We start from the raw sequence: 22,768 nt of genomic DNA, 5'->3' as shown, positions 1-22,768 counted from the left end.
GGTTGCCATTTCCTACTCCAGAAAGTTTTATAGCTTAGGAAAAATGGACACATAACTTAGATAAAATGGACACGTTCTTTTGGAAAGACTAAAACTGAAACATAGTAGACCTGCAACAAGTGAAGAGATTGGATTAATCATAAAACCTCCTGCAAAGAAAAGCCCTAGCCTGCTGAATTCTGCCAAACGTTTAAAGAATTGACTAATTCTTCACCAACTCTTGCAAAAAACTGAAAGGAGGAATACTTCCCAACATATTTTATAAAGCTAATATTACCCTGGTGCTGAGGACATCATAAGGGGAGTACAGACCAATATCTCTTATGAATATGAACACAAAAATTCTCAATAAAGTACTAGCAAATAAAGTCAGCAACACATAAAAAGATTTATACAGCATGACCAAGTGGCATTTATCCCAGAAATGTAAGGTTCACAAACCAATTATGTAATATATCAGTAAATAAAAAACGAAAGTTTTTGCAACAGATGGAAAAATTTTTTTGACAAAATTCTAATACCCTTTACTGATCAAAACAAAAAGCATGAAAAAAACTACGCATTAAGAAAGAACTTCCAAAAAAAAAAAAAAAGAACGAACTTCCTACACGTGATAAAAAGAACATCTATGAAAATTTGGAAGGTGACATCACACTTGGTGTTGAAATACTGGATACATTCTCGTAGGATCGGGAATGTAAGACAAGATTGTCGACTCTCCACTTCTATATGACATTGTATTGGAAGTTCTGATCATGGCAGTTATGCAAGAAGAAGAAAAGGAATTGGAATGAAAGTAGCAAAACTGTCTCTGGCAGATGACATGATCTTGTATGCAAAAAATCCTAAAGAATCCACTAATAAAATACTAGCATTAACAAGTTCAGTTCTGCAAGATTGTGGGATACAAAAATCAACATATATAAATTGATTGTATTTATATAGATTTGTTATGAACAATTCAAAGGTGAAATTAAAATAATTCCATCTACACATAAAAATACTTAGTAAATTTAACAAATGTAATATACTCTGAAAACTACAAGACTTTGTTGAAAGACATTAAATATCTAAGTAAAAAAAAAAATTGTCTTCATGGGTTGGAAGATTAACATTAAGGTGGCAGTACTCCCCAACTTTTGGAGAAGGGCATGGCAACCCACTCCAGTATTCTTGCCTGGAGAATCCCATGGACTGGGGAACCTGGCAGGCTACAGTCCATGGGGTCACAGAGAGTTGGACACCACTGAGCAACTAACACAAACATACACATGCATTTTAGCTCCATGTTAATATGTCTGTGCCTAAAGTAAGCATTAGAGAAATACAGCAACTCTCATGATATTTCTTGGAGAAGGCAATGGCAACCACTCCAGTACTCTTGCCTGGAAAAATCCCGTGGACGGAAGGGCCTGGTAGGCTGCAGTCCATGGGGTCTCGAAGAGTCGGACACGACTGAGGACTTCACTTCACTCACTCCCCAAATTGATTTACTTATTCCATGCAGTTCATATTGGAGTGCCACCTGACTTGTAGAACTTGACAGACTGATTCTAAAAGTCACATGGAATTCTAATAGTCACATGGAATACACTCACAGTGTATCCCTCCATCCAGGTGAGTCAAAACAGTTTAAAAAAAAAAAATGAATAAAATATGATTCATACTTCATGATGTTAAGACTTACTTTAAAAAAATTGGTAATCAAGGCTTTGTGGAATTGGCACAAGGATACACATACACATCAAGGGAATAGAATTGAAAGGTGAGAAATAATCTGTAATTGACTGATTTTCAGCAAGCGCATCAAGACTATACAAAAGAGAATGGTTTTTCATTTTTCATTAGTGCTGGAACAACTGGTAGCCATATGCAAAATAATGTAGTTGGATCCTTAATGTCAAACCATACTTAACTCAAAATGGTTGACAAACCTAAATTTAAGAGATAAGACTCTAAAACTCTTAGAATGAAACTGAGGGTTAAGAATTGCTAAGTATGGCACTAAGAACATTAAAAACTTTTGTGCTTCAAAGTATAACATTGGGACTACCCTGGTGGTCCAGTAGTTAAGAACCCACCTTCCATTGCAGGAGATACAGGTTCAATCCCTCATTAGGGAACTGAGGTATCCCACATGCTGCAGGGCAACTAAGTCTGTACTGCCAATAGAAGCCTGTGTGCTGCAACGGAAGACCTGATGCGGCTAAAAATAAAATTTTAAAAATTAAAAAGTATACTATCAAGAAAGTGAAAATTTGACAACCTGTAAAATGGAAGAAAATATTAACAAGTCATATATCTGACAGGGACTTCTATGTAGAATAAAGAACTCTTACAGCTCTGTGGTAAAAACGACAACCCAATTTAAAAATGGGCAAAGAATCTGAATAGAAATTTTTATGGAGGATGTATAATTGGCAAACAGATTTAAAGACATCTATCCCACTAGAATGGCTAGAATCAAAAGGTTGTGATACTTTGCTATATACCCGAAACTAACAAAATTTTGTAAATCAACTATCCTTCAGTTAAGGAAGCAGCAGTTAGAACTGGACATGGAACAACAGACTGGTTCCAAATAGGAAAAGGAGTACGTCAAGGCTGTATATTGTCACCCTGCTCATTTAACTTCTATGCAGAGTACATCATGAGAAATGCTGGGCTGGAAGAAGCACAAGCTGGAATCAAGATTGCCGGGAGAAATATCAATAACCTCAGATATGCAGATGACACCACCCTTATGGCAGAAAGTGAAGAGGAACTCAAAAGCCTCTTGATGAAAGTGAAAGAGGAGAGTGAAAAAGTTGGCTTAAAGCTCAACATTCAGAAAACTAAGATCATGGCATCTCGTCCCATCACTTCATGGGAAACAGATGGGGAAACAGTGTCAGACTTTATTTTTGGGGGCTCCAAAATCACTGCAGATGGTGACTGCAACCATGAAATTAAAAGATGCTTACTCCTTGGAAGGAAAGTTACGACCAACCTAGATAGCATATTCAAAAGCAGAGACATTACTTTGCCAACAAAGGTCCGTCTAGTCAAGGCTATGGTGTTTCCAGTGGTCATGTATGGATGTGAGAGTTGGACTGTGAAGAAAGCTGAGTGTCGAAGAATTGATGCTTTTGAACTGTGGTGTTGGAGAAGACTCTTGAGAGTCCCTTGGACTGCAAGGAGATCCAACCAGTCCATTCTGAAGGAGATCAGCCCTGGGATTTCTTTGGAAGGAATGATGCTAAAGCTGAAACTCCAGTACTTTGGCCACCTCATGTGAAGAGTTGACTCATTGGAATAGACTCTGATGCTGGGAGGGATTGGGGGCAGGAGGAGAAGGGGTCGACAGAGAATGAGATGGCTGGATGGCATCACTGACTCGATGGACATGAGTTTGAGTGAACTCCGGGAGTTGGTGATGGACAGGGAGCCCTGGTGTGCTGCAATTCATGGGGTCGCAAAGAGTCGGACACGACTGAGTGAGTGAACTGAACTGATCCTTCAGTTTAAAAAAAAGTTGTGATAGCAGGTGTTGGTGAGGATGTGGAGAAATTGGCAACCCTTGTACACTGCTTTTGTAAATGTAAAATGGTGCAGCCACTTTGGAAAAATAGTGTGGCACTTCTTGAAATGATTAAATGGAGTATATAGATATGTACCCAAGAGAAATGACAACAGATCTGCATAAAAACTTGTCCATAAATGTTTATGGAAGCACTTTTCAGAGTAGCCAAAAAAATGGAAAGAACCCGAATGTCCGTCATTTGATGAGTGGATAAATATAATGGAGTATATCTATACAATGGGATATTATTCAGTCAAAAAGGAATAAAGTACTAATATATGCTGAAACTTGGATGAGCTTTGAAAATACTATACTAAGTGGAAGAAACCATTCACAGAAGATCAGACATATTCAATTCATATGAAATATCCAGACTAGAAGCAATAGCTTTTTGAGGTGGTGAAAATCTTTTAAAATTGACTGGTGTTGATTGCATATAATTGTGAATATGCTAAAAGACACTGAATTGCAGACTTCAATAAAGCTGTTTAGCTTTTAGACACTCCTGGGCATTTATATGTTTAAAAAAGTGAACTATTAAAGTAACAGAGCTCTAGGATTCCTAGTAAGCTAAGCTCCTCTCTTTCCTCTCATTTTTGTAGAAATCATGACTACCCCAGGAAAGGAGAACTTTCGCCTGAAAAGTTACAAAAATAAGTCCCTGAATCCTGATGAGATGCGCAGAAGGAGGGAGGAAGAAGGACTACAGTTACGTAAACAGAAAAGAGAAGAGCAGGTAAGTCCTTTACCCATACTAATTTTTCTTAAAGAACTTAATGTTCTGTTTCAATCCTGGCTGCACCTTCCTGTATCTTAATTTTAGTAATGTGTAATATATATGTATATCCCCCTCCCAACAATAAAATCAACTTATTTTAGGGGTATGGGAGTGGAGGTGATGTAAAGTAGAATGTAAGAATGAGGTTCTCATGTTCCCAATTACTATTTAATTACTACTTAATATTTTGGCCTGTTTGTTTTATTTTTCTAAAGTTAAAATTTTTTTTAAGATTCTCTGTGTGTATTAATGAATTCTCAAGTGACCAATTTGAGAATTAGTCCCTTGCTTTTCCTTCTAAAGTTTAATTTGAAAATTTATCAACATGTACAGAAATAAAGAATAGATAATGAATCTCATAAACCCATTCTTTGGGTTCATTGTTTGTCAACAGTTTGCTGTACTTGCTTTGTGTCTATCTTCATATTTCTTTAGTACCTAGTATTTTAAACAGAATTTCAAGAAGTCAGTCTTTTCACCCCTAAATTCTGTATTATTCATAATGACATTTAGGACAAGGATTTTGATCATTTTTAACCTTAGAACATCTGCAGGAGAATCTGACACTCACCATCATTTTACCTTTCTCTAAAAATCCTTAGGACAAATGGTCCATCACTTTTGGCCAGGAAATTAAAGGTAGAGCACTTAGGTTGTTTTATTTATTTATTTTTTTTGGCTAAGACTTCAGTTTGGAAGGACCATTTGACCCCCACACTATAAAAAGCTCCATAAAAGGAAGGTGAATAGTCAGTACCCTTCATACATGAGAAATAGGTAATCTCATAGGTAATCTCATAGGTAATCTGTTATAAATATTTTACAGTTACACTGAGTTATTCAACATACACTATTCTTTTGCATAACACTGCACTGGATAATCCAATTATTTGAAGTCCAGGTACAGCAAATTAAGTTCTTAACAGTCTGCTTTACCATCTTTTGAAAGCAACCACTTATTCATAAAAGAATGCATTTCTCTTGGTTTCTTGTTGCATCTTTATTCATCTCTGTGTCTTATTTGAAGTGGAACCTTTTCTTTGGATGAGCTCTTATTTAGCTTCTATTTTGGGAATAAATTGTACTATTTGGGGGTAACAGCACTGTTACATATTCACATGTAAATATGAATTACATGTATGTATGCACACAAGAACAAGTATAGATCTGAATATAACCAGTAGACTATGCGTTATATTTAGCATAAAGCCATTTGAAGATGATGTAATGGCAGTCTGCAAATAACAGGATTTATTTTATACTGTTTTCTTCTTGGTGATAGGAACTTCATGTTATTGGACTTCATTGTAAAATTTATATAAACAAAATAAGTTTTTCATATTTAATTGTCTGAAGGCAGATTCTCTGTCAGTGGCAAGTATGATCCCATTTACCTGACTAAAAACCTTGTAGTTGATGTTCTGTCATCTTCATTGTATGACATCTGGAACTGTGATAGGGCCTTAATACATTTGTATGATAGGGTTTTGGAATATTATTGTATTTAAAATTTTAATTTTGTTGTTTCATATGTGCCATCTTATGTAGGGAGAACTGGTAAAGCAAATTAGGCTTCTTACTATCACAGCAGTACTTGTTTCATGCCTAATTTGTAAAATAGTAAACATCAGTAAAAATTCATTTAAGTACTGTTTCTCTTTCCACAGTTGCTCAGTCATCTATCGGGAAAAGACACAGGCTTTGGCCAGCTGTGCAGCTAGATTTGAGGGTAGGACAGAAATTAATGCTGCCAAGTACACAGAAGATAACAGCAGAGCTGTTAGAGCTTTCCTTTCAGCAGACTAGTACTTAGTATCTGTTATTTAGGAGGCACTATATAAATGACCTTTGTTTATTTGATGCCAGTAGAACAAAATTTTAAATTTATTAGTTGATGTCATTCTGATTGAGCCAGTTTTATATTTTTTTATGTGTAAAAAGATGAAATTTATAGTTACTATTAAAATATTTTGAAATAAGCAGAATCTTGCTAACTCAATGTGAGTAGGTAACATAATGCTGCTAAAAAGCTTAAACTGTAATAATAAAGAATGAAGATTTGCTTGATGTTTTTAAAGAAATATCTTGTAAAGTAAGCAAGTTGATAAAAGTTGTAGACAGCCAACTTTTCCCATGTTGACAATTTCATGGTATATAATTTTATATGGTATGTACAACTTATATGGTAAATAAATCATGATTGTTTTGGTAGTTTCTTTTTTAAAACTGATTTTTTGAGACAGCAAGGATGGACTTTGAAGGCATTGTGTGGAGTGAGATAAGCCAGAGAAAGACACATATTTATATGTGGAATCTAAAAGACAAAAAACCTGAACTCCTAGAAAAAAAGATCAGACTTGTAGTTACCAGAGGTGGATGATTAGGGGAGGGAGAATTGGAGGAAAGTGATCCAAAGGTACAAACTTCCAGGTCCAAGATACATAAATGCTAGGGATACAGTGTACATCATGACCATAGCTAACATTGGTATATGATATTTGTAGGAAGGATAGATAATTTTTTTTCCATCTGTGAGTCTGTTTCTCCTTTGATATTTGTTTTTTGTTTTAGATTCTACATATAAGTGATAACATAGAGTATCTATTGTCTTTCTTTCTGACTTATTTCACTAAGCATAATCCTCTCTAGGTTCATCCACTTTCTTGCAAATAGCAAAATTTCATTCTTGTTTCATTTTTTGAGGAACTTCTGCAGTGGCTATACCAGAGTCTCTTTTGATACTTTAAATGTGTTTGATCCACACTCAGCGGCTTCCATTGTTTCCAGCAGCAAGTTTTCTGTTGGTCTTACCTTTGTTTCCCTGCTTGTGAAATGTCTTTTACCTTTGGCTACTTTGTCTTTTATCTTTTTATTCCTGAGTGTAAACAGTTTGATATAATGTCCTATCATGTTTTCTTCATATTTCTTCCTGGAGTTCTTAGAGATTTTGGATTTGTGGGTTTGTATTTTTCACAGATTTGGAAAAGTTTTGGCCACTGATTTTCCAAATTTATTCCCCTACCCCCACCTTGAGGCTCCAGTTGCAAGTACAGTAAGTACTTGATGTCACACAGCTGACTTACATTTTGTACATATTTTCTCAGCCTTTTTTTCCATCTCTTTTATTTTGTGATGTCCTTAGATTCCCTAATCTTTTCTTCTACAGTATCTGCTCTTAATCACACCCAAATTGTATTTTTTATATCTAGATGTTTGATTTGCTTTTTTAAAATATTTTTTAAAAATCTCTCATCATGTTTATACTTTTTTGTAGTGTTGAACATATGGAATATATTTATAACTATTTTAACTCCTTGTCTAGTTCTGCCATCTTTTGCTTTTCTAGGTGATTTTGATTGATATGATTGCCTTTTCTTTTCCTCATAGGTAGTCTTTTCTTCTTGTGTGCTTGTAGTTATTGATTGAATACAGAGCATTGTGATTTTTACCTCCTGTTGTTTGAGTTTTTGTATTCTTTTAATATGTATAATTCTCTGAATTTGTCATTGCATGTAGTTAAGTTACTTGAAACCAGTTTGCATATATAATCTAGGACTAATTTACCTTTCTGCTGAGTCGATACCCTTCTGAGTATTCTACTCAGTGCCCCAAATATTAGGTCTTCCCAACCCAGGGATGGAACTTGGATCTCCAGTATTGCAGGTGAGCTCTTTACCATCTGAGCCACCAGGGAACTGTTCACTTTTCTATTCCAGCCAGGTGAAACATGAATGATTTCTTAACCTGTGTGACCTCTAAAATTGTTCTGCATGCTCCTTGAAGGCAATTTCTTTTCCAGCTTTTGACTGTTTCCTCATACCACCTGTGCTTGTCAGTACAAAGCTAATTAAGGGGAACCTTCTGCAGGTTTTGGAGTTCTTTCTTTTGGTTGATTTCTTTGTCTTAAATAACCTGCCTTTAGATTGTAGATATCTTGGCCTCCTTGGTTCTGAATGCCGTCTCAATTGAGGGGGCTGCTTGACCCTGTTAGGTTCACTCTAACTGCTGTAGCCTAGAAACTCCATCCAGGCAATCTGAGGCAATAGGACTAATCTTGTTTCTCTTCTTCTGAAGGATCACTGCTTCTGTTGCCTGTAATCTGGTGTCTGATAACTATTATTTTAGGGATTTTGTCTGCTTTTTTTAGTCATATAGGGCGAGAGGATAAGTTGTTGTTACTCTACCATGGCTTGATGAATAAGTGTACTTCCTAGTATGTAATGGAAGGCACTGTAGTGGGTTTCTTTTAATTAGAACTATTCTCCTTTGCCTCCACAAATTAATAGGTGCTTTAAAAGTAGCGTTCAAGCAGTCATCATTTGTCATCATTGGTTGCTGGACAGATTGGGAAGGTCAGGAAATCTTTATCCACCATCCATTAGGATTAGGAGGGAGGTATTAAGTTAGGCAATGGCAGCCCACTCCAGTACTCTTGCCTGGAAAATCCCATGGGCAGAGGAGCCTGGTAGGCTGCAGGCTACCAGGGGTCGTGAAGAGTCGGACTACTGAGCGACTTCACTTTCACTTTTCACTTTCATGCATTGGAGAAGGAAATGGCAACCCACTCCAGTGTTCTTGCCTGGAGAATCCCGAGGACCGGGGAGCCTGGTGGGCTGCCGTCTATGGGGTCGCACAGTCAGACACGAACGACTGAAGCGACTTAGCAGCAGCATTTTTATCCTATTTTTCCTGATGTATTGGTACGTCTGTCCTGTCAACTACTTAAGGAGTGAAATGACCAAGCGTGCCCTGCTTCTTTTTCAACTTTACTTTTTTATGTGTCGTGTAGTGTCAGGCCTCTATTGGTAAGTTTTACCTCATCAAGTGTTGGTGATAATATTAAGAGGGTAACAGGCAGGAAGGCCAAGGGTCTCCAAACGGAGGAAATAGCCTGCAAGTGTCAGACATTTTTATCTCTCTTAAGCGGGAGGAGGAAACAAACTAGCAATATTTTTTCCTTCTCTATACAAATTTAAAAGGAGGTTTCTCTTAAAATACTGTGTTGCCATAAGGACACCTGGTTTCACCTGAAGTTAACTATTCTCAAACCTAGAGATAACCAATGCCTTTTTCTTACGGAAATGTTTGTCTTAAGCTATGCTAATGTACTATGCATTTATCTCCAAACTCTGTCTTCAAGTCAGAGTTCCGCCTCTTGGCTCAAAACCTACTTGACAAACCAGTATGTTATACTCAGATATTGTTCCCCTAATCTATGTAAATGAAACTATTTATTTGGTGGTCTGCCCTTCTTCAAGATTCAAGTTAATCATTTTATGGCCCAGGATAAACCATTTGGTGCCAAGATTATTCCAAAATGCATCGTATGGGTGAGGGGCCTGGTGCCATTCTGAATTTTAAGACATTCCTTTCTTTCATTAGCAGACTGCTAGTGACTATATAACGTCCAGCTGAAGACTAGCAGGGGGGTACTCTTCTGCCCCCTTCTGATGCCTATGTCAGAAGCTTTCTCTATCTCCGTTATACTTTAATAAAACTTCAAAAGCTCTGAGTAATCAAGCCTCGTCTCTGGCCCCGGATTGAATTCTTCTCCTCCGGGGGCCAAGAATCCTGGTGTCTTTGCGTGATTCAACAACAACCTTTCAATATCTTGTAGTAGTTAATTGCATTAGATTATAAGACTGGAGAATTCTGAAATAGTTCCTCATCAGAAAGGTTGAAGGAGGCACAAACATTAGAATTTTAAAAATGATTTTCAAAAAGCTCCGTCTTTATTGCCTTTTAAAAGTGGGGTGCCTAGTGTTTGAATGTTGAACTACCTTGTGTTATTTTAGTTTAGTAACAGTCTTTTATTTTTCAGTTATTCAAGAGAAGAAATGTCGCTACAGCAGAAGAAGAAACAGAAGAAGAAGTTATGTCAGATGGAGGCTTTCATGAGGCTCAGATTAATAACATGGAGATGGCACCAGTAAGTAGGATAATGAAATAAATGCTTTTTACTTTTTTCTGATGAAGATACGAGGTTTAGATCTTTTTTGGAGTTTAAAAAAAAAGGTAGGGGAGTTTCCTGGTGGCCTAGTGATTAGGATTCTGGGCTTTCATGGCTGTGGCCTACATTCAGTCCATGGTTGGGAAACTGAGATCCTGGAAGCCATGAGGTACAGCCAAGAAAAGAATAAAAAAAATAGGTTAGATGGCTACAAAAAGTACTTGGTGTTTCATTTTTAAAAGGAAACTATATCTGTAAACTCACGGTTCATTAAGTGTTTATTATATTTTGAATAGCATGCAGTTTAACAGAATAACTAAATTATGAGTTAATTCAGCTGTTGAAACTTTAAAAGATAGTTATAAAATTATTCCTTAGAAGTTGATAACAACGGCTTTGCTGTTCGCCTGAAACCATCACAATATTGTTTGTTAATCAGCCATACCACAGTACGAAATAAAAAGTTAAAGATGTGTTTGCTTCGGCAGCACATACACTAAAATTGGAACGATACAGAGAAGATTAGCATGGCCCCTGTGCAAGAAGGACATGCAGATTCGTGAAGCGTTCCATATTTTTTGCATTTGAATCAGTTCTAATGAGGTGGATGAAACTGGAGCCTATTATACAGAGCGAAGTAAGTCAGAAAGAAAAGCACCAATACAGTGTATTAACACACATATATGGAATTTAGAAAGATGGTAACGATGAACCTATATGTGAGACAGCAGGACTCACAGATGTAAAGAACAGACTTTTAGACTCTGTGGGAGAAGGCGAGGGTGGGATGATTTGAGAGAATAGCATTGAAACATGTATATTATCATATGTGAAGTACATCAGCAGTCCAGGTTTGATGCATGAGACAGGGTGCTGGTGCACTGGGATGATCCTGAGGTATGGCATGGGGCGGGAGGTGGGAGGGGGTTCAGGATGGGGAACACATGTACACCCATGGCTGATTCCTGTGAATGTTTGGCAGAAACTACCACAATATTGTAAAGTAATTAGCCTCCAATTAAAATAAATGAATTAAAAAAAAAAAGTTAAAGAAAAAAGTTGATAACAAGGCATGCTTTTAAGGAATTCCCAATTTGTTACTCATTCAGAGTACAAAATTGGGCATATTCATATGTTTTAAAACATTGATTCTACATCACAACTGTTGAAATTTTCTACTATAACCCATTTTGTAACTTTATTGAGGGTTACATAAACTTATCTGTAAATTATGCTTTACTTATATGGATATAACACTAGTCTAGGTTTTCAGTTTATTTTGATCAATTGTATATAATGTTTTAACAAATCATATATATATACATGATTTTCAAAAAAAGAAAAATCTTTTTCTCTTCTACCTTACCCAATTTCTTTCCCCGCTGACAGCCACTGTTACTAAATTCTCAACTTATTCCTTTTGAGAAAAATCCCTTTCTTTTTGACAAATAATAGTATATTATGCACAGTATTTTACAGTTTTTTTTTTCTCTTTCAGTTTTTATGGACCAGCTTTCTTTTGGGATTAGAGCAGTTTAAATTGCTTTGAAATCTATGTAAACGTGTTGCCAACACTATCATTTTGTGGTGAATTCTTACAGACTCTTCAGGAAGTTGAGCTGTCTTTTTTTTTTTTTCCAAGTAGATGTTAAATGATTATGACATATTTTGTGAACTGTATTAGGGTTCTACAGAGTTAATAGAACACATTTGGGGATTGGGAGAGAGGAAGAGAGAGATTGGTTGATCCATTGATTATTTGAGTTTTCAGTAATTGGCTCATGCAATTGTTGGAGCTGGTAAGTCTGAAATTTGTAGGGTAAGCTAGTAGGCTGGAAATTCAGGTAAAAGTTTGAGACTGATTTCCTTCTTTTAAGAAATCTCAATCTTTGCCCTTCAACTAATTGAATAAGGCCCATGCACATTTTGGAGGATAATGTGTATTGATTAAAATGTTAATCACATCTAAAAAATAACCTTTAGACAACATTTAGACAACGGCAACATTTAGACTGGTGTTTGTCCAAATGGCTGGGTACCACAACCTAACCAAGTTAACACATAAAATTAACTATCCCAATCTACTTCTTGTCATTGTGCCATCCATATGCAGGTCTTTAAACTGAGTCTCAGATAAAGACGATGACAAGATCATACATCCTCATAACATAATATAGCTGTCCTTCATGCAGCTAAAGATCTACTAATCTTTTCCTCAGAAGGGGAAAAGTCCTTGAGTGATGGTTATTTCACTCTTTGATATCCTTTAACTTGCTATGATGTAAAGTTAACTGTATTTAAATACTGTGAATGTAAAGGCAATATATCTTACATGATAAAGGGATAAGAGAGGGAAGAAAACAAAGATATTTGTGAAAGCATAGTCTTAACAGGATCATGTAGGCACTTTTGTTTATTCAGGAATCAGACTTATAAGTTTCAAAGTTACTTTGAAAAGTTACTTTTCTGACTCTTAAGAGCAGAATGCTTCATTCTCCCATGGGTTATTCTTGGACTCCCATGGACTGCAGCATGCCAGGCCTCCCTGTCCCTCTCCATCGCCCGGAGTTTGCCTAAGTTCATGTTCATTGCATCAGTGATGCTGACCAGCCATCTCATCCTCTGATGCTCTCTTCTTCTGCCCTCAATCTTTTGCAGCATCAGGGACTTTTCCAATTAGTCGTATGTTCGCATCAGATGACCAAAATACTGGAGCTTCAGCTTTAGCATCAGTCCTTCCAGTGAATATTCAGGATTGATCTCCCTTAAGATTGACTGCTTTGATCTTCTTGCTGTCCAAGGGACTTTCAGAAGACTTCTCCAGCACCACAGTTCGATGACATCGATTCTTTGGTATTCTGCCTTCTTTATGGTCGAGCTCTCACAGTCATACATGACCACTGGGAAGACCATAGCCTTGACTATACGGATCTTTGTCAGCAGAGTAATGTCTCTGCTTTTCAACACACTGTCTAGGCTTGTCATCACTTCCTGCCAAGAAGCAATCATTTTCTGATATGGCTGCAGTCACCACCTGCAGTGATTTTGGAGCCTAAGAAGAGGAAATCAGTCACTATTTCCACCTTTTCCCCTTCTTTACCATGCAGTAATGGGCCGGATGCCATGATACTAGTTTTTTAAATTTTTGGTCTTAAGCCGACTCTTTGACTCTCCTCCTTCACCCTCAAAAAGAGGCTCTTTAGTTCCTCTTCACTTTCTGCCATTAGAGTGGTGTCATCCGCATATCTGAGGTTGTTGATGTTTCTCCCACCTATCTTGATTCCAACTTGTAACTCATCCAGCCTGGCATTTCTCCTAAGCGTATAGGTTAAACAAATAGGGTGACAGCAGACAGTCCTATTGTACTCCTTTCTCAATCTTGAACTAATCAGTTTTTCCATATAGGGTTCTAACTATTGCTTCTTGAACCGTATACAGGTTTTTTAGGAGACAAGTAATATGGTCTGGTATTCCCATCTCTCTCAAGAGCTTTCCACAGTTGGTCATGATCTACATAGTCCAAGGCTTTAGCATAGTCGATGAAACATAGATAGATGTTTTTCTGAAATTCCCTTACTTTCTCTATAATCCAGCAAATGTTGGCAATTTGATCTCTAGTTCCTCTTCCTTTTCTGAATCCAGCTTGGACATCTGGAAGTTCTTGGTTTACATAATGCTGATGCCTAGCAGGTAAGATTTTAAGCATGACCTTACTGGCATGGGAGATGAGTGCAATGGTTAGCACTCATCTGATTGTTAGCACATTCTTTGGTACTACCCTTCCTGGAAATTGGACTGAGGATTGACCTTTTCCAGTCCTGTGGCCGCTGCTGGGTCTTCCAGATTTGCTGACATAATGAATGCAAAACCTTGATGGCATCCTCCTTTAGGGATTTGAATAGTTCTGCTGGAATTTCATTGCATCCACTAACTTTATTAACAGCAGTGCTTCTTAAGGCCCACTTGACTTTGCATTTCAGAATGTCTGGCTCTGGGTAACTAATCACACCATTGTAGTAATCTGTTTCATTAAGATCTTTTTTATACAGTTCTTCAGTGTATTCTTTCCATCTTTTCTTGATCTCTTCAACATCTATTAGGTCTCCACCATTTTTATCCTTTATTCGTTATTCTTAAGTGTTAGATATTGCTTACCAACCATCTAGCATTTACAACTTAGTGCAGTTTTCCTCTATTTATCTTATTATTACCTTTCATGAAATGATAAGAACTTTATTTCATTGTGACAAGTGATCCTGAGAAATAAGTTTACTAATGCTGAGGATGGGTTTTGGGAAAGCACTAAAACAGTAAGAGACTAGTGGGAAAGTGAAAGGTTTTTATAAAGCAAGACAATAGAAACTTTAAGAGTCAGCTGTTGAATTTGGTAGTGGCTAGAATCTGTGATTTATACAAGACTACTGTGTATTCATTCAGTAAATATTTGTTGAGCATCTACAGTATGCCAGCCATCAGGGATAAAGTAGTAAGATAGGGTGTTTGGCTTTCGTGAAGCTTATAGAATACTGGGGGACCTAAACAATAAACAGGTAACTAAGAAGAATGATAGTGAAAAGGGCTGGGTATAGGATTAAAGTGGAATGATGTGGTAGAGAGAGAGGAGCTGCTTTAGATTTGGAGGCCAGGAAAAGCCTTGTTTTAGAACTTAACATTTAATCTGAATGCAAGGAACAGCCAGCCATGTGTTGAGCAGGAGAGGAAGAAGAATAAATGCCTTATCTTAGTGTTTACTATTAAGGTTACTTTCTCAACAGTTGTGAGTTTTTTAATGATAGACAAAGATTTTTGGCTTCATTGTATTATTAATCATCTCATGCATTTATACATGCAAAGATTATGCTACCTTTCTGTAACTCAGTAACTTGGCCACTTATCTTTGTTTTCCTTTGAATTTAAGTTAAAATTTTATTATATATGCTTTTTATTTGTGATTCCAGGGTGGTGTTATTACTTCTGACATGATTGAAATGATATTTTCCAATAGCCCAGAGCAACAGCTTTCAGCAACACAGAAATTCAGAAAACTGCTTTCAAAAGGTGAGTTCTGAATATGTTAAGTATTTTTCATTTATGTACAGAATATTACTTTCCCATAATCTATTTTTTACACATAGATAGCTTGCTTTGGAGTATGTCTATCAACAGAATAAAAGGATGCTTATAGACATGGCTAGTTTTTTAATTTCTTTTTTTATTTGTGTGATCTTACCAGTACCAGAAGGTAGCATTATTTTCCTATCTGAGGCATTTTATAAAAGATCTTAAAGTGATAAGAGTAGCAACATTTCATGTTAATTTAAAATGAGAAACTCCACTCTCTTTTAAGAAAAACTTAAAGTATCACTTGGAAGAGTAGTGATTATTGATTTTAATGTTAGCAGTTTATTGCTGATTTAAGTATGGATTTATTAGTGGAGAGGATAACTGCCTTTTTTTTTTTTTTTTGGGTATAATTAGAGTAGGATGAGATGTGATACTTCTTGTCTTCTGAGCACGTAAGAACTCTGGAACTCTAAGCCATATGGAAATATTGATAGTAAATACTTAAAATAGTTGGCCTTCCTTCCTGCCCCCCAATAGTAGGTTATGGTTATTTGGAATCATTAGTGATAAATTAATATATCTCTTGAAGATAACCAGAATGAAAACGTAGCACCATGGAAAAAGATAATTGTTTTGTGCACAGCAACCTGTAAAAATACCTCCCTCCCCCCCACCCCGTTCTAAAAATGTCTTACCTCTTTTCAGCATGCTGAAATTATTTTCTCAGACAGTGTGGTTTTCTAAGGCTTTTTGCCACATTGCTACTTCCCTGCCTGTATTCTGGTTTGCCAGCCATTCTTAAAATGTGATAATTAGAATATGATACTTATTACATTCTTATTACTCTAAAGTGTGTGGGAGATTGTCTTCCTTATCTTGAAACTATATATGCCAATAATGTACTTCAGGCTAGCATCATTTATTTTGGTGGCCATGGCATAGTAATGTTTCATTGTCTTTTCAACAGTCTATACTCCCTAGTGGAGAAGGCAATGGCACCGCACTCCAGTACCCTTGCCTGGAAAATTCCATGGGTGGAGGAGCCTGGTGGGCTGCAGCCCATGGGGTCGCTAAGAGTCAGACACGACTGAGCGACTTCACTTTCACTTTTCAGTTTCATGCATTGGAGAAGGAAATGGCAGCCCACTCCAGTGTTCTTGCCTGGAGAATCCCAGGGACAGGGGAGCCTCGTGGGCTGCCGTCCATGGGGTCGCACAGAATTGGACACGACTGAAGTGGCTTAGCAGCAGCAGCATACTCCCTAGTACTTTCCTTTATGAACTGTTTTTAGGTTTTGTCTATGTAGCCATGTGAATTTTTTAAATTGCGTTAAAATATGAATGTTACTTTACCCCTGTTGTTTTATTGCCAGCTTATTGTTGGCTTATTGTTCTTTCTATATGTTGTTTCTATATGTTGTTTCTGTAATCTAGCATATTAATGACTTCATTTTTATTGTAATCATCAAATTTATTTGTTGTGTTTATATGAATGGTTGATAAAAATGTTGAACCAGGCAGAGGATATGTCATTAGAGCTTGCACCAAATTAACATTGAACCATTAGTCATCTCTTTCCAGTGAGTCCATTGACTTGGCTGAGAGTCCCTAGTAGTGCTGTTATCCAGCTTCTTGCAGAGCTACATGAATGTCATCAAAAACTTCGTCAGATCTGTTGCTGAAATTACAATGCTAATTGTTTAGGACATTTCTTATCTATTTACCCAATACATTTCTGTTGACTGACTTTATTTATAAGATACTCTGTGTCATAAATGAAAATGAGATTAATTTGGCAAGTCATTCTTATTTTTGCTGGCACCTACTTATCACTACAGCTGTAAAATTAGATCCTGTAAAATCAGAATCTCCTAATCCAGTTTCTTAAGACAATTTATATTAAAAAAAAAAAAAAAAAGACTTAACAGTGGTTGTCTTTTGATGTTTTCCCCCTACTTTGTAAGTTTTCTAAAATAATAGAGGCAGTAATTTTTAGGAATTCTGCCCATCATTTCATGTTAAGGTGTCCCTTATTTTGAAATCTTTTAAGCAACCCTAGTTTCAGAGTGACCGAACTCAATTTTACATTTTCTTTTTCTTTTTTAGATTTCCAACATGAAAGAGATGCTTAAATTGAGGGAGGGCTATTATGAAGTAAGTTTGAGCTTTATAAAGTCCTTGACTTGAAATCAAAGGATTGTTTTTCTTCTTTTATTTTATGGGGAGACAGAACCTAATCCTCCTATTGATGAAGTCATCAGCACACCAGGAGTAGTGGCCAGGTTTGTGGAGTTCCTCAAACGAAAAGAGAATTGTACACTGCAGGTGCGGACCATTTTCATTTCTTGCCTTATATTTTAATTTCCATTGCAAAGTTATGTTTTGTATACAGATTTGTTACTTATTTTAATCTAGTTGAAGGATTAATTTTTTGATAGTGATGTTCTTGACAACCCATTGCAAGCTGCTTTCATTCCTTGTAAACATCCAGGTCCTTGGTTTTACTGTTTAAAATTCTTGTCATTTTTACTCATGTAAAAGATTATATTTTATGATGACTATGGATCATACTTAGCTGGTAGGGAATTGTTTGCAGTAGAGGACGACCTATTAAGGACCTAATGCGGACTCTGTAAAATTTGGTTTTGAAGGATTTTTAGATTATACTTGTTGGCTTTTTTGGGGCTTTGTAACATGGGCTAGATCAGAGACTCACTGATTCCCAAACCTGGTTCTAATTAATCTTCTCCCCCGCTCACCCCAAAAGAGTTGACAAGAACGTAGCCTTTTGGGGAATCTGGGTGCCTTCTCCTGTGTGAATTTACTCTGTCAGTACTGTTGTATAGGAATTCCAAGAGAAAATTCTATAACTTTGGTGTTAGATAATTTTTACAGTAAAAGAACCATGAACTGACTCGCATCTTGGAAGTTAGCTATAAATTTAAAAATACTATATTGTTTCTGAATAGTCAGATCTTAAGTAAACTGGAAATCTTTCAGTAGCTAGACTTCCTTGTAGTAATTAGCTGAATCAATTTCTGTGTTATTCTTTAACAAATTTATGTGATTCCTAAATTCTCACTTATAGGATCTTTTCTGAGGGATTCAAACCTTTTAGAAAGATTCTGCAACTCTAAAGATCAGTTAGGTCCCATGCAGATTACAAAATGGCTTATTTTTCCAAGTAGATACTTGCTAATAACAAGTTAATCATAAAGATAACTTTCACCCTCTTGTATAATTACCTTTGCCTTACTCTAAGGCTGCAGTAAGGACTGGGGTATTTTTTAATAAGTAATAGCTCCTCTCCCCAGGTTCCTTACTGTCCAGAGCACTATTGATAATTCATAAGCTTGATGCTTTGTCTTGATATTTTCTCTCCTTTCTTCCCATCCCATCTTTGTCTTTCTTTTACTCTTTGTTGCGGTGATGAGTTCCTTCCAGAGGAAAAACAAGAAATCCAGAAAAGGTAGAGTACTTCAGTGTCCCATCAGTTTTCTTCTCCAGTTTGACACTTACTGATTCCCAAGTTCATTTGAATTAAGATTCTGTTTTGCTAGCTGCCTCCTGGATTGTAATTCTGATCCCCATGTAAGGCCAGGATCACCATACACATGGAAAATAATCAGGTTCACCTAGAGAGCAAAGAAAGAGGACTTTTCTCAGGAAAAAAAAGGAAATCCAGACAACCAACACTGCAGAGATCAGAGCCTGAGCCCCTAAGCAACCTGTCAAGAGAACCACAGGGACCAAATGAAGAGCCTTACTGCAGTTTATCATTTGAAAAGCTTTATAGGAAGAGGGAGGTAGGGAAAATTACCATTTTGTTTATGTGAAAATATGTTTCTTTCCTGTCCCTGACAGCAAGAGTAATTTTGAGATCCTAAATTTACTCTTGGACTTGGTTTTTAGTAGATGGTTGAAGAGGTCCAGTTCCTTAATGGATTCATTAAAGGAAGGTGGTACATCTAGTCCTAAGATGAAAAATGTCAGAGAATTGGATCTTTCCCCATTCCTACCCTCTCCAGTCCTCTCTAAAGAGCGCAGTATATTCTCTCAGACAATTCCATCTCCTAGCTAACACTTGTAAATTCTACATCATTTTGATTTTGTAATCCTGGAGTTTGTATCTTAACATATCTGAAGATAAAAGCCTTCAGAAATCTTTAATTTGCTTGTATCAAAATTCTCAGATTCCTCCCTTGTACAGACTATTTATTAAGGTGAAAGATGAAGAAATGATTCCTCTGGAAGTGACCACCTCATGATTTTCACCTTAGCAGTCCAAAGACTGAGAGAGAAAACAAACCTGTCATCATCCTCAGATTTTCTTCTGTGTACATTTAACATAGTATTCTTTCTCCAGTGTGACTAATGGGTAATCTTGACTACCCCAAAAGCAGGAGGAATAAATATATTCCAAGAGGCTTCATGGTCAAATAATTAGGCATACTCTGGGAAACTTGGAGAGTACTCCTTCCTCTGTCTCCTTGGAGAGCACTAGGATGTGAGTTGTCACTGATACTCCTACTGCATATTGGAAATTTGAATAGTGTGTCTTTTGGAATGAGATGTTTGCCATTTCTCTTCCAGAAAGAGAGTAATAATACATAGTCATGATAGCTTAACTCACTAATAAATCCTTGGACAAATGTAATCCCTTCATTCCATATACAAAGAATTGTGAATCCTAGTGAAGGGTCTCTTTACTGTCTTTCTGGCTTTCCTCATCCCCAAACCAATGGGGTGTTGCAAACCAAGGTGATAAAAATGCCTGCTTTTGGCAGTGCTACCTAAATACTCACTTGCCCTCAAATGAGATGATCATGGATGGAATCTAGGACTTTGGAAGCAGACTATGCCATTTAACTAACAGCGTTCTCAAGCTTGGTAACATGTGGGTCTCAGAATACTTGAGCCCTTGACATGAGATTGGTCTGCCTCATGGTGTATTCCCTGGACCCACTTTGTTTGCATTTTTGAGTCCAGGTCCAACATTTTTGTACTATCCTTTGCAGTGCTGAGATGTATTCCCAAACCTTCTTATAGAAACTTACAAAAATAGCTAGAATATAAGTAAATTGCCTCTTAGTTCCAGTCATTAAACAGATATTCCTCTTAAAGTTGTAAATTTGAGTTAAATTAGTTTTCCCATTTCTACCTTTCTTGTTAACACTACAAGCTTAATGTGATAAACTGCAGTAAGCCTTCATCCTCCTATATTTTTCCCATCTTCATTGAGCCCTCTACCTATCTTGAAAGGTTGCTCAGATGACTCAGGCACTGTTCTCTCCAGAGTTTGATATCTGGGTTTATTTTTCTGATGTGAGCCTCTCTTTTCACTTGCTCTCCAGGTGAGCCTGGCATTTGCTAGGAACCAGAGTGGAACCGGCAAAGTGGCCAGCAACAGAGTCCTGATCCAAATGGAGAAAGGGAGCCAGGCGTACTTCAACCTGGAGTGGGAAACTTGATAGGAGGTCAGAAGTACTTCAGTTTTGGATTCTCATTTTCCTTATTTAAGGAACTGGGCACCAAAAGGTAGAGATTGAGAAGAGAAAGAGAGAACATAACAAATCTTCAGTGTGCCCTTCAGATTTCAGTTGTAGGCTTATTTAGAAATTTCTGGACAGTGAAAAATAAGTGGAATTAAAATTTGTAAGCAGTCACAGCTGAATGACAGGTTGTTTCCTCGCATGATGCCATTCTTAGAACACTAAGAATATAGTAGTTTAGAACAACAAAGAGGAGTAAAGATTATAGTTATTTTGGGTATTACTTCTGATGGTACCATTTCTTGGATTTTTTTCATTTCATCATGTTGCTGAGTTTTTCTTGAGTTGCATGGTTATTTAGATTACCTTTTCTGGCCATTTCTGTATAACTTTATGCAGTTGTTTTTGTTATCAACTCTCGTGTTAGAATCTAGTCTGGGACCTGAGGCTGAAACATTCACCACACTCAGAAAGTAATGACTGTAATACCCAGTGAAAGAGAAACATAGTTCAAAGTTCACCCAGTTTTTTAAAAACATACTTACATATTAAATACATGTAAACACAAGAAGAAAGTTGCTTCTTGCAGCACTTTAATAGGAGTTTAACTCATGGGGAATTCTCAGCCTGTCCCTCCCTTTCTGTCTCTGTTTCTGTCTCTTACATACATACATAGATGTCACACATACACATTGGTGTAGAAAATTGTACAGAGCTTGATAAGTTTTTACAAGGTAAACATCACAGTAATCTTCACCATTTGTGTGTGTGTGTGTGTGTATATTTTAATGCCTCATTAATCCATGAATATGATTTGGTTTTCAATGGCTCTCTGGTTATAGTTATTCATCTCCTTTTGTCTCCAGTAATGGCAAAATTACTTTCTGATTTCCATTCTCACCAAGAGAGTCTTTGACTCTTCTTTGGATTCAGGTTATAATCATTATGTACTTCTTAGTAATAAACACAACTCTGGTACATTCTTTTGTTGAAAAGTCCTAATTTCCAATTTTCTTCCATTCATGTTCTGGCTATTATTTGCTTATTCTCCATTTTACTAATCATTATCACTCTTATTTTTTTTTTTTTTTTTTTCTCCATTTTATTCACTTCATTGGCATCTAGAATTCTTTCTCTGGGAGACCTTTGGTGCTGAACCTCATCAAACAGCAGTTTGAATTTTGGGAGCAATTAGTATTCTGATTTCTTCTCATTGATAACTCTGTGTGTGTTGTGTTCAGTTGCTTCAGTCACGTCTGACTCTTTGTGACCCTATGGACTGTAGCCCGCCAGGCTCCTCTGTCCATGAAATTTTCCAGTAAGAATACTGGAGTGGGTTGCTGTACCCTTCTTCAGGGGATTTTCTCAAGCCAGAGATTGAACCCTCATCTCCTGCATTGCAGGCAGATTCTTTACCACTGAGCCTCCAGGGAAGCCCTGATAACTCTTTAATATATTGTTTATTTACTCAGGTTGTTGTTACCATTTCTTTTGCATCAAAATCTCATTGCAAACCTTTTCTCTCTTTGATATAGATTGCTGTCTGTGCTGATTTTATTCATTTTTTACAGGTTGCTTTTCCTCAGAGTTTTCATTTTTTTGACTTGTTCTCAGATGCTGATGACTCTGTTGAACTTGGAGGCTTCCTTCTTGTAGGAGAGTTTGCTTTTGTACTCACTTCAAATGTCTCTCTTAAACTAGTTAATTTTCCTAGTAAGCAAAAGAAACTACTTTGTAGGTGAACTGTGTTCCTTTCAGCTTTTCCTAAATAATCTGGCATGTCATTAATCGAAATTACTTGCCCTGGATACCAAAACCACAAGCAATTGAAAGGCTCTTGTCATTATTACAGGTGTGTTTCAGAGAGGAAACTGATTTGGTCCATAAGCCTACTATCTATCTATCTTGTTAGTTTCGACTTAC

At 36.8% G+C, this 22,768-nt stretch overlaps 1 protein-coding gene and 1 non-coding gene across 2 annotated transcripts in view; both read left to right on the top strand.

Annotated features, from left to right (window-relative positions):
* KPNA1 (karyopherin subunit alpha 1) overlaps positions 1-22,768 on the top strand; it is a 71,456-nt gene that overhangs the window by 24,286 nt on the left and 24,402 nt on the right. Inside the window, exons 2-5 of the mRNA XM_005893417.3 lie at positions 4,165-4,298; positions 10,162-10,269; positions 15,249-15,348; positions 17,584-17,678. Coding sequence (XP_005893479.1) covers positions 4,170-4,298; positions 10,162-10,269; positions 15,249-15,348; positions 17,584-17,678 — 432 coding nt within the window. The 5' untranslated portion in view covers positions 4,165-4,169. The remainder of the gene's footprint in view (positions 1-4,164; positions 4,299-10,161; positions 10,270-15,248; positions 15,349-17,583; positions 17,679-22,768) is intronic.
* Positions 10,763-10,869, top strand: LOC138989585 (U6 spliceosomal RNA). The gene has a single exon (XR_011465851.1). It is a non-coding gene; the product is annotated as a U6 spliceosomal RNA (small nuclear RNA).

Source organism: Bos mutus, chromosome 1, assembly GCF_027580195.1.
Source record: "Bos mutus isolate GX-2022 chromosome 1, NWIPB_WYAK_1.1, whole genome shotgun sequence".
Classification (NCBI taxonomy): Eukaryota; Metazoa; Chordata; class Mammalia; order Artiodactyla; family Bovidae; genus Bos; species Bos mutus.
This window is presented reverse-complemented; position numbering and strand designations above follow the sequence as displayed.